The sequence below is a fragment of the Neovison vison genome, chromosome 2 (genome assembly GCF_020171115.1).
Source record: "Neovison vison isolate M4711 chromosome 2, ASM_NN_V1, whole genome shotgun sequence".
Lineage (NCBI taxonomy): Eukaryota > Metazoa > Chordata > Mammalia > Carnivora > Mustelidae > Neogale > Neogale vison.
The window spans coordinates 27944914-27957576 of NC_058092.1; the positions used below are offsets into that span (position 1 = coordinate 27944914).

The 12663-nt window shown below is 50.7% G+C and overlaps 1 protein-coding gene across 1 annotated transcript; it reads right to left on the reverse strand.

Moving 5' to 3' along the window:
- LSM10 (LSM10, U7 small nuclear RNA associated) lies at positions 1 to 2783 on the reverse strand. Its single transcript, XM_044237815.1, has 2 exons — positions 2500 to 2783; positions 1 to 757 (listed from the first exon to the last, which is right to left on the reverse strand). Exon 2 carries the CDS (start codon positions 732 to 734, stop codon positions 363 to 365), a length of 372 nt encoding a protein of 123 aa, XP_044093750.1. The 5' UTR covers positions 735 to 757; positions 2500 to 2783; the 3' UTR covers positions 1 to 362.
- Positions 2784 to 12663: the final 9880 nt, after the last annotated feature.

Consider the following 12663-nt stretch of genomic DNA (forward strand, 5'->3'; position numbering starts at 1 on the left):
TTGTTTATATCCAAGTTTTATGAGAAAGCAAACACAACTGTGAGAAACCTGAACACTCAGGGTGGCTGAGTCTGAGTACGCTCCAAAACCTGCACCGGGAGAGGGCCAACGACGACTTGACAGATGCCCGCAATCCGTACATCAGATCCCGATGTAAATGATCAAGGCCACGGAGAGATAAGCGGAATCCCAGCGTGAGTCTGAAAGGCGGCTGTGACGGGGGTGTCTGTCCGAGCTACCCCGGTCTCTGGGTCGGCTCTGCTCTCTTTCTGGGCTCTAGGCAGGGAGGGGAGCAGGCGGGGTTGGCTCAGTAGAACTCTGGAGGAACCTGAATGGGGACAGGGGCTGGCCGAAGAGAAGGCTCATTTGTACTTTTTGGAGGGGAACTCCCGGCGGCCTTGGCCCTTGCTGCCGAAGTTGCGCACCCGGTGGATGACCTGCAGCTGCTGCTCGATGGTGGCCGTGATGTTCACGTCGTCAGGGATGTGGACGTAGCGGACGTTGCGGCCGGTCACGAAGAGGTCATCCAGCTCGACCTGATGTCCCCAGCGGTCTGTGTAGGTGACGTTGGCTAGGCGGATGTTCATGAAAGCATCGACATTGTCTATGCGGCCGCGGGCCACGCTCTCATCCCGCAGGTCCACGGTGGTCACCTGGCCCTGGAGGCCCTGCAGCAGGATGATGAGGCTGTTCTCGGAGATGGTCCGCTCCTTCACCGAGTGGCTCACCGCCATGCTTCCATGCCCAGAGCTGCTGGCTGTGGGAGCAGGAGCACACAGACGGGAGCTGTGGCAGGCTTGGGGGCTACAACTGTGAGCTCCCCTCCACCAGGCTCTGGCACAGATCTCTCCAAGTCAGCCTGGCCAGGCTCCCATCTCTGTGTCTGCGGAACACCCTTTGGGCCAGGTGATTGCACACGTCTCACACTTGCACACGTCTCACAGAACCCTTCCACTACCAGGCAAGCCAACAATTACTTCTACTCATCTTGTAAATAAAGAAAATATGAGCAAGAGATGGGACGTGACTTGCCCAAGGTCACACAGCTGATGCCTGGAGGTGCTGGGATTCAAATCTATCACTGCCTGACTCCTGATCCCACATTGCTGCACGTTCAATCACCTGGTGGTTTTTCCTGGCTGCCACCGCCCAAAAGGTCTGATTCATTCAGTCAGAGGTGGGGCCTAGGTATCCTGTTTTTAAAAAGTTCTACAAGTAATTCTGATGAGCGTCCAAGTTTGAGAAGAGCTGCTCTAAGGTGTAGTTTACAACCTTGCTACTCAAAGTGTGATCTGTGGACCAGCACTAGCAGCATCAACTAGGAGCTTGCTATGAATGCAGAATCCTGGGGGGCCTAGGCAGCTCAGCTGCTTAAGCGCTGCCATTGTCTCAGGTCAGGACCCAGGGTCTTGGGATCAAGTCTCACATCGGGCTCCTTGCTCAGAGCGGAGTCTGCTTCTTCCTCTCCCTCTGCCCCTCCTCTTGCTTGTGCTCTCTCGCTCTCTTTCTCTTAAATAAAAAATAATTAAAATCTTTAAAAAAAAAAAAGGAATGCAAAATCCCTGATCTCTCCCCAGACTGACTGAAAGAATCTGAACTTTACCATGATCCCTACATCAATCACTTGTAGTTCTCACATGTTGGTGTGTCTCGGAATCACCTGAGGACTCGTTAAACTGCAGAATGTTGGGCTCCCCTTTCAAACTTAGTAGGTCCAAGGTGGTGCCGAATAATGGTAATTTCTAACGTGTTCTCAGTTAACACTGATGTTGCTGGAACGGGGCCCATGCTCCCAGAATGACTGGTATACACCATGCAGCCACCATGGAAGTAGAAATTTTGGTAAAGTGGAAAACAACAACAACAAAAAACCCCCGATATGGCAGCATATAAAGCACACAGGTTTTGAAGGCAGAGAAAAGTAGGTTGGAATCCTCACTCCACCCACAAACCCTGTAAACCTAGGACAGTTAGTTACTTAATGTCTCTGAATCTGTTTCCACATCTATTAAACCAGAGGCTAAACGAGGCTAACCGAATCTCCCCACACGGAATGTCCTTTGCTTTCATCACGTCCTGATGCTGTATGAATGTAACTCTGTCTTATCTAGTCCCTCCTTTCAGACTCTCAGTGTAAGGTGGTGGAACTTTCCTCCCTGAGACCTCAACTCAACCCCGACCCCAGGCTGTGCAGAGCTGGCGTTAAGTGTGGCAACCCAGACCGCACTACCGACGGGGGCGTCCAGCCGGAGGAGTGTAAAGACCCCACCCAGGTTTCACCAGAATGCCACTCCGGCGACAGTAAGGACTGCCCGGGGTGGGGGTAAGGGTGGGGTTGGTGGTTGCCCGGCGGGGATGGGGGGGACGCCAAAGGGGCAGTCCCGGGCTCTAGGACGGGCTCTGCCACTTCCCAGGTGAGCGACCTCGGGCAAGCCGCTTAGCTTCTTCAAGCCTGTCAGCCCAGGGGGGAAATGGGGATGGTGACGACCCTTTACTCACGGAGCAGTGGGGGTGGGCGTGGGGAGATGGGCTCTATTCGGCAAATCGGGAAGGAAGCGCTACCCCGGCTCGCCGCCGCTCTCCGGAGTTCCGGGCGCCCCCGAGCTCCGCCCCAGGCTCCGGGACCCACAGCACCGGACTTCTTCCGCTTCCCGGCCCGCCTCGTCGCCCAAACTAGCGGGCGCCTCGCGTGGCCGCTTCCCTCCCGCGGCGGGACCGAGAAGCCACGGCAACAGCCGGGCCGCTCTGTCCACCCGGTGCATAGAGAGCTCGGCCGACGTATGCTTGCGCCACGGCGGACGCGCCCGGAACTACAACCCCCAGAATGCCTCGCGAGCGCGCTCGGGGCTCGGGCGTCTCTGGGCCTGCGTCTTGGGATGTCTTCGTCTCTGGAGCCATTCATTCATTCTTTTTTTTTTTAAAGATTTTATTTATTTATCAGAGAGAGAGAGAGAGAGAGAGCGAGCACAGGCAGACAGAATGGCAGGCAGAGGCAGAGGGAGAAGCAGGCTCCCTGCTGAGCAAGGAGTCCGATGTGGGACTCGATTCCACGACGCTGGGATCATGACCTGAGCCGAAGGCAGCTGCTTAACCAACTGAGCCACCCAGGCGTCCCAGCCATTCATTCTTTAAACAAATACTCATTGAGCCTGCTCCGTGCGTCAGGCCGCCTCCCAGGCTCTGGAACACACAGCGGTGATCAAGGAGATGATCAGCTCCCTGACCTGGCTATCCATAACTCTGCTTGGGGCGGGCTTCCGTACGAAAGCAAACAAGAAAATGATAAAAGTCCTTCAGAGAATTAAAATAGGGTGATGTGATAGTGACCGGGTGGCTTTTTATTGGATGATCAGGGATGTCCTGAGACGGTGACATCTGAGCTGAGATCAGTGACATAAAGCCAGTTTGTGAAAACTAGGAGAGGAGCACCACGATTAGAAGGAACTGTTTTTGCAAAGGACCTGGTGGAAATGTGCTGGCCAGTTTGGGAGAACTGAGAAGCCAGTAAGACAGGACAGTGGTATGCCAAGAGGTGGGAGAGGAAGCAAGAGCCAGAGCACTTATGGCTTTGTAAGCCAAGGTAAGGGCTTTGGATTTCTGGTTAGGAGTGCAGGCTCTGGAGGCAGTGCCTAGCTTCAAATCTGCTCCCTGCTAACTGACTGTCCACAAGTGAATCATCCTCTTTGTGCCCAGGTTTCCTCAGGTATTACTAGAAATGCAATGATAGGCTATGGGGAGGGGAGGCAGGGGGTGACGTGATCTGATTTACATTTTTCAAAGGTCCCTCTATAGCCATGGTAAGAGCTTCAATTTCCCTGTCAGAAAACAAACAAACAAACAAGGTAGTGTCTATCTCAGAGAATGGAACTTCATTCATACGTGAAAGCACCTGGCTCCATAGGAGTTAGGCTTGTTTCATTCCTTCACTCTCTTTGATTTCCAGCTCCCCCAGGAGGCTTCCCCTTTCCCCAAAGATCACAGTTCCTCTCTTCTCATTCTAAAAATAGAATCTGCCTTTGTCCTCCATACAAGCTACTCTTGTTTTCCCACCTTTTACACTTGAACTTCTTGAGGAGGCCTCTATACCTGTGGTTCTCCAAGTGTAGTCCTTTTCCCAACTTTGCAACCATTCTCCTCAGTTTTTTTTTTTTCTTCCCTCGCCCCCGCCCCGGGGCATTGTATCATTTGGTTTGTTTCTTCTCCATCTCTCTCCTTTTTTAAACCTCATTCTCGGGCACCTGGGTGGCTCAGTAGGTTGGGCCGCTGCCTTCGGCTCGGGTCATGATCTCAGGGTCCTGGGATCGAGTCCCGCATCGGGCTCTCTGCTCAGCAGGGAGCCTGCTTCCCTCTCTCTCTCTGCCTGCCTCTCTATCTACTTGTGATTTCTCTCTGTCAAATAAATAAATAAAATCTTTAAAAAACAAACAAAAAAAGGCCCACCTTATTCTCCTGCTGCCTAATATATGTGCTTTCTCTGGGGCTGTATTCCCAGCCTCCCTCTCTAATTGGTCACGTCTATACATGCTGCCTACTACTATGTCCTGAGTCTCTTGTCTAGCACACCAGCCCAGACTGCTCTGCAGAACTCCGTTTTCCAACTGTCTGACCGTTATTCCTACATGTCTTAGTAGTACTTGAAAGTCAGCATGTCTACAAGACGGATTTATGTCCTTCCCAAATTGGTTGTTGCCCTGAATTTTTCTACTTCTGTGGTTGCTACCACCATTTTTCAGCTACTCAAATTGGGCACCTAGAATAAGGAGGATAAGTTTGATCATTTCTTGATTCCCTGCCCCTATCAGTCACTGAGCCCTGCAAATTCTTGGAAGAAGGGTCTCCCACACTTTACTTGCCTTTTCATTTTGACTGCTGCCAACCCAGATGAGGCCTTCTTTCTCTCATTTGATTCATGATAAAAACCATCTTACTGGTCCACTCATGAATGGATTCAAAATACAGTTATGATCTCATAATTTACCTGCTAAGAAAACTTTTGATTCACAAGCAGAAAAGATTCCAGGGCTGACACTGATCTGATTCCAACTCATGTTCCAGCTGGATCTCTTTCAGGTTCTCTACTCAAGCCCTCCAAGCAGTGTTTCTTAAAGTGTGGTATGGGAGGGCTCCTGGGTGGCTCAGTGGGTTAAAGCCTCTGCCTTCGGCTCAGGTCATGATCCCAGCGTCCTGGGATCGAGCCCCGCATCGGGCTCTCTGCTCTGTGGGGAGCCTGCTTCCTCCTCTCTCTCTGCCTGCCTCTCTTCCTACTTGTGATCTCTGTCTGTCAAATAAATAAAATCTTAAAAAAAAAAAAGTGTGGTATGGGAACAAGTTGGTTTCATGGAAGGCTTTGTTTCACAGAATCAGAAGCGGAGCTCGGAAATCTTCACATCCAATAATGTGCACTAAAATTTGAGATCCGATGTCCTTCTCTCTAGGTAGACCTAGCCACTCAGCAACTCAGACAAGCCCTCCACTCCTGCCTCTGCCTTTGTTATCCTGCTGCATCTGCCTTAGATCCTCTCTTGTTTATCCTTGGCTGTTAAGTCCAATCTCTCCTTCAGAGCCTGGCTTAGTTGCTGTACCTTTCTGAAGCGATTACCCACCTTATAGTGATTACCCACTTTGGGAGCGATGTCTCTCCCCTAACCCCTGTAACATGTTGCTTGCTCTATGTATGTTTCTCATATGCAGATTCACCATATTTATTTATGTGAATCTTATTTTCTCCCCGGCTAGTCTCCTGGGTGCTGAGACAGAGAAGGCCTTAGGAGGCCCAAATGCTTCACACTACAAACCAGTTACAGGAGGAACACTGGTTATGAATGTGGTGAGGTGACAGGGATCTGAATAAAGATGGTGGCATGGGAGTGGAAAGAAGGGCTGAATGTTCAAGACTGAAACAAGTTAATCCGAGTCTTTGAAGGCTGATTAGATCTGGAGTGTAGGTGGGAAGAGGAGGAACCAATGACTAACAGAGTCCTTTTTTTTTAAGATTTATTTATTGGGGTGCCTGGGTTACTCGGTTAAGTGTCTTGCCTTCAGCTCAGGTCACGATCTCTGGGGTTCTGGGATCAAGCACCATGTCAGCCTCCCTGCTCAGCAGGGAGTCTGCTTCTCCTTCTGCCCCTTCCCTCTGCTTGTGCTTTCTCTTTCTCTCAAAGAAATGGATAAAAGATTTATTTATTTGAGGGACAGAGAGAGAGAGTGGACGTGTCTGGGGGAGGAGCAGAGGGAGAGGGAGAGAGAGAGAATCTCAAGCAGACTCCCTGTTGAGCATGGAGCCCAAGGCAGGGCTTGATCTCAGGACCCTGAGATCATGACCTGAGCCAAAATCAAGAGTTGGATGCTTAACTGACTGAGCCACCCACGCGCCCCTAAAGAAATTTTTTTTAAGTTTATTTATTTTTTTGGTAATCTCTATACCCAGTTTGGGGCTTGAACTCACAACCCCCAGGTCAAGAGTTGCATGCTCTTCTGACTGAGCCAGCCAGGAGTCCCTCAGTGATTTAAACTGTAACTCTGGTTATCTTGAGAGATGGTGGGATGACCCTGTAGGGGCTATCTCATTTTTTGGCTACTCAGCCAATTAAATTCCTTTCCTCACATTTGGAGGAAACTGACATTCTATGCATTTCTGTGGGAAGTGGGGTTCTGCTTCCTACTACAGATAATTTAAGGGCCAGAAATTGTCTCTGATCCTTGTTGGCTATGGCATGGGCTTGCGACCTAAGCCAGCAGGGACTGTTCAGGTTCTGTGTCCGTGCCTGTACCATCGTAGGCCTGTTGCTAAAGCTGCTGCTGGCACTGGAGTCCCCTGCCCTTCCTTGGCTCCTGGCCGTTCTCTCATGCTTCTCTGGTCTTCCTGAGAACTGTGAGTTGCCTAAAGCCCTTTAAATAGATTCCTTGTCTAGTTAAGCAGCCAGAATTGGTTTCAGTTTTTTGCAGCCAAACACCTAGCCTAGTGCTGGGTCCACTTGAATTGCCTTCATTTCAGGAGACTTGAATGTCTCTATTCCCTTTAGATGAACTGTTATGGTTTAGTTTCTTTTTCTTTTTCTTTTTTTTAAGATTATTTATTTATTTATTTATTTATTTATTTGACAGCCAGAGATCGCAAGTAGGCAGACAGGCAGGCAGAGAGACAGAGGAGGAAGCAGCTCCCTGCTGAGCAGAGAGCCTGATGTGGGGCACCATCCCAGGACCCTGGGATCATGACCTGAGCCGAAGGCAGAGGCTTTAACCCACTGAGCCACCCAGGCACCCCTCTGGTTTAGTTTCTAATTGTCAGAGGATCACAGAATCCCGAGAGGGCAATACCCAGGTCCCCTGCTCCAAGTCAGCACCTGGTGCCAAACCCCTCAACAGTCCCTTGCTCCCAGGCGTCTGATCCAGTGTTAGGATTTTTGGTAACTTCTACATTGTTTCTAGTTCCTTTCTATGGAAAACTATCCTATTCTGTATTACATTTAAAGATTTATTTATAGGGGTGCCTGGGTGGCTCAGTGGGTTAAAGCCTCTGCCTTCTGCTCAGGTCATGACCTCAGGGTCCTGGGATTGAGCCCCGCAAAGGCTCAGGGAGCCTGCTCCACTGCCCACCCACCCCGGCCCCGCCTCCCTCTCTGCCTGCTTGTGATCTCTACCTGTCAAATAAGTAAAATCTTCAAAAAAAAAATTATTAAAAAAATATAGATTTATTTATTTTAGAGAGAGACCGAGAGCACACGCTGGAGCTGGGGTAGGGGCAGAGGGAGAGAGGAAGCAGACTCCCTGCTGAGCATGGAGCCCCACTCAGGGCTCTCAGTGTCATGACCCTGAGATCCTGACCTGAGCCAAAACCAGGAGTCAGGCGCTCAACTGACTAAGCCACCCAGGCACCCCTCTATTATATTTAATTTTAGAAGTTTCTTCAGCCTTTTGAAAGCAAGGTAAATGTACCAAATAAGTAAAAATGACATCAGTGTTGGACACTGCGTTATGAAGTGGTGTAGAAGGTCTCAGGGAAAGTGAGCCTGCTGTGCAGGCCAGGAGGGGAGTCACAGAGATGTCCGGGTTAATAGTTGAAAATAACAGCCTTTTGGAAAGAAAGTGATGTCAACACTTTCGGGTGCTGCAGGGCACAGGAGAGCCTGTGGTCTGGGGGGCAGGGTGAGGGGGGAGAGGAGAGGAGAGTGAGGACTGGGGAGAGAAACAGGGAGTGAAATAGGGGCCATCTGGCAGTTGACAGAGCCATTTTTTTTTTTTAAGATTTTATTTATTTGAGAGAGAGAGAGAGAGAAAGCCAGGGGGGCAGGAGTGGAGGGAGAGGGAACAGCAACACCCTGCTGAGAGCGCAGATCACCCCAAGGGCTCAGTCCCAGGACCCCTGAATCAGGACTGGAGCTGAAGGCAGATGCTGAACCGACTGGGCCACCGACATGCTCCTGACCTGGCCATTTTGACAGACTTTTAAAAATGGCTACAGCAACATCTGTACCATGCAGAGCAATCTTCAGTCAGAAGGCACTGAGGGAGAAAGGGGAAGTGTGGTCCGAAAGTAGGATGTGAGCCACTGTGGCCAAAGGGCAGAGAGTTTTAGGAAGAAAATGGGAGTTTAGAAGGGCCACAAAGAGACTTCCAGAGGTCCAGGGGAGTGGGGAAGAGAGCAGGCCATTGCATCAGGCAGAGTCGGGGAAGTCAGGGCTGGAGGAGAAGGGAGAAGGATCTGTGTGGTGACAGGAGCTGGAGGAGGGGGCAGGGGAGGCAGCTGGGAAGCCCGAGTGCTGCTGAGTGAACAGCGGAACAAGGACCGCCAGGGAGAAGCCGAGGCCCAAGGGGTGGGTGGGAGCAGCTTGGCTGGGAGTTCAACCTCAGCAGCCCTTCAGATGCTGTCTGACGTGCAGAAAGAAGGCTGGGTGTGACTGAGGGAAGGAAGGGTACAGATAAAAGATATGCTGAAGTGGGGAGGAGAGATGAAGGAAAGCACAGGAAGAAGTTGTAACTGAAGCTGGGAGGCCTTTAGGACATCCAGAAACCCGTGTCAAAGGTCCTTGGCTGACACCATGACTTCCCCTTGAAAATGCCCAATAAGGCCCCAACATTTCAAAAGGAAGTGAGAGATTTTTATAAAGACAGAGGAGGGCAGTTGATCTGAGCAGATGGGCAGATGTGCGCATCTGGGGTTAGGTGTCCCGGGCCTGCCCCCAGCTCAGTGGAGCGGCTTCACCATGACCAGTGCAACGGGGGGTTTCATGTAGTTTGGAAACTGACAGAGAGGGTAATGTTATTTTTGTCAGCAGAGTCACCACTGGCCAAAAACAAGTAGTGTGTGTGTGTGTGTGTGTGTGTGTGTGTGTGTGTCTAGTGGGGGAAGTGTTAAATAATTCGGAGGAATTTCTGTTGACCCTTGGAGTGCATTTTGACATTCTCATTTGAAAAGGGTGAGTTGAAAAGGCTGAGAATTTACTTCACACTAAGTCACAAAGTTCTGAGGGGAAGATCCAACTGGGATGGGGTTTCCTTAATCCAACCCCTGGTAAACACTTCCCTTAACTCCCTCTCCTGCCAGCTGTCCAGGAATTTGGCAGCTGAAGAGGAGTTACCCAGGGCATAATACAAAGGGAGTGAAGGTCAAGTAAAGGTTGTATTAGTTTTCAGATTTTAATTTGGGTCTTTATGATTAGATACTCTGGTAAATAAATTTTTTAAAGTTTGCATTTCTCTTTTTGTGGTTTCCCACAGCTTAAGTTGGCTTCTGTCCTGGATACAAATCCGTGATTCAGGTGCAAGCGGACAAAGGACTGTGACCCTGTTTACACCTGAGGATCTCTGGGATCTGGTAGCCATGCTGGGTGGAAGAAGTGGGTTCACCTTTAAGAATGGCTAGAGGGGTGCCTGGGTGGCTCAGTGGGTTAAGCCGCTGTCTTCGGCGCAGGTCATGATCCCAGGGTCCTGGGATCGAGCCCCGCATCCGGCTCTCTGCTCAGCAGGGAGCCTTCTTCCTCCTCTCTCTCTGCCTGCCTCTCTGCCTACTTGTGATCCATCTGTCAAATAAATAAATAAAAATCTTTAAAAAAAAATGGCTAGCTACATGGGGTGCCTGGGTGGCTCAGTCAGTTGGGCGTCTGCCTTCCGCTCAGGTCATGATCCTAGAGTCCTGGGTTTAAGCCCCATATTGGACTCCCTGCTCAGCGAGGAGCCTCTTTCTCCCTCTCCCGCTTCCCCTGCTTCTGCTCTTTCTCTCTGTCAAGTAAATAAATAGAATCTTTAAAAAAAAATAAAGGAATTGCTAGATACATATGTGGACTAGATGGGGGGGCTTTAGTCTTCAAACTGAGAGCTAAATACACCCTTCCCCCTTTTCTTTCTCCCCTTCACTCTCACTTTTTACACCTTTCTTCCAGGAACCATCAAAGAACTTTCATTCAGAAGACTTTTCTAGGGGCACCTGGGTGGCTCAATGGGTTAAGGCCTCTGCCTTCTGCTCGGGTCATGATCTCAGGGTCCTGGGATGGAGCCCTGAGTTGGGCTCTCTGCTCAGCGGGGAGCCTGCTTCCCTTCCTCTCTCTCTGCCTGACTCTCTGCCTATTTGTGATCTCTGTCAAATTAATAAAATCTTTAAAAAAAAAAAAAGACTTTTCTAGAACATTGCCGTCCATAATCTAGGGCATGCCAACACTATATGTACAGGAATGGAAGAGTATGAAACTCAGCTGAGAAGAGGGTAGTCCCAGGAGAGCTCAGAGAGAGCAGACCTGCCCCCAGTGGAGTTGGGTAGAAGTCCCAGTTCTCAGCTCCCACCTGGGGCAGGGCCTAGCGATCTGTGCACTCAACACTGTATCTGGGCAAGCCAGCTTTATGCCAGTAAACGAGTTCTCGGTTCTAAGGGAACCGAGGCTTAGTGAGAATGACTGCCCAAGAGGCCATGGTGAATTTGGGGCAGGGCTGGGGCCAGAGCCCAGTGTCCTGACTCTGACGATGGCACACCTTCCCCCGAAGTGCACTGGGCACTGTGGTGGGACACCCTTGTACCCAGGGGCTAGTTTCAAACGAACACTGATGCGGTTAGTACCCAGTCAGTACCCAGTTCACGTTTGTGCCAGAGCAATCCCTGGCTTCCATTTTCTTTGCGTCCTCCTGCCTCCTTTCTTTGATTGCCCTCAATCACCATGCAGGTAAACTTGTTTTTCTCAATATCTATGCAAGTCTAGAGACATGAAAGCCAGAGGTTGCCTCATCACAAGGCTGCCCTACCAGAGATCTGTATCTTGTTTATTTACTGAGGGAACAGACACGTTTGAAATCATCCGCATGGCTCTGGGAGAGGTAAAGGGAGGAGGCTGCTTCTCGGCAGCTGGTGGCCCACCTCCAAGGACCTAGGACAGGCTCAGAGCAGGCGGTGGTCTGGGTTTGTAGCTCAGAACAGGATAGACCCTTTCCCTTCCTCTGTCACCATTTCAGGCCATGCCAACTGGTGGCCAGATTGCTTAAAAGAGACTAAGACAGGGGCGCCTGGGTGGCTCAGTGGGTTAAAGCCTCTGCCTTCGGCTCGGGTCATGATCCCGGGATCCTGGGATGGAGCCCCACATCAGGCTCTCTGCTCAGCAGGGAGTCTGCTTCCCCGTCTCTCTCTGCCTGCCTCTCTGCCTACTTGTGGTCTGTCAAATAAATAAATAAAAATCTTAAAAAAAAAAAAAAAGAGACTAAGACAGAGGGTACTTTGTAAACTGTAACAAGCAGCTTACACCGCGATCTGCTTCTCCTCCCCAGACCACCTTCCGTGGTCTTCTGCAGGTAAGAAGTGAAGCTTGCCATCCGGAGGAAGCAACACAAGTTCATTTGGTGATTTTTCTTTCTGTATGCAATTGCTATGCCTTAGGCACGCTAAGGGCAGCTTCCCTGGCCCTCTTGTTCCAGAACTATGTCTGCCTCCACTCTTGCCACAGTGTCAGCAGTCCGAGTGGTCCTGGTGGTTGGCTCCATCTCCAGCAGTGACCAGCTCAGCTCCGTTTCTCTCTTGCCTTCTGCCATTCTGGATATTCCCTCCCTGGGACTCAGTGGACCTTGACCTCTAGATGTTGGCTGGCCCTGAGTCTGCCAGTTACTCAGTCCAGGATGAACATACGGTGGAGGGCTAATGCTTCTTCCTGAAGCAATTAGGGCAGCCCTGGCCTGAGAGATTTTACATGGATCTTAATTAGACTTGGCCTCCTGCCAGGGGAAGTAACTCATCTGGTCTTGGGAAGGGAAAGTGGCACAGCATGCGTGCCTCCCACATATCCTATCCACTTAAGGCTCTGCCCCGCCACTGAGGGCGAAGTGGAGATGGATGTCATGGTGCGTCATGCTGGGGGGAGGCCGGTTCTTTAGAAGACAAGAACACTTGAGTGGCAGAGTAAGACTCTGGGGGGGAAAGGGTACACATCAAGCAAACCGTTTCCTTGGGATGCACTGCCACATGGGATAAGCCCACAGCACACAAAGGTAGCAAGAGAACAACAGATACCCGCCTGCTCCACATGGGGCCCAGCTGCGTGTCCCCTGTTGTGGCCTGGCTTACTGGGCCTCTGAGGTTACAATTTCCAGGGTGCCGGGCAGAGGAGGACTGGCTAAACTGGGCCTCAACTGCCTTTCCCACCTGTTGCCAACTCCCAAGGCCGAGTGCATCCCGGGAAGCTCTGAAGTTTC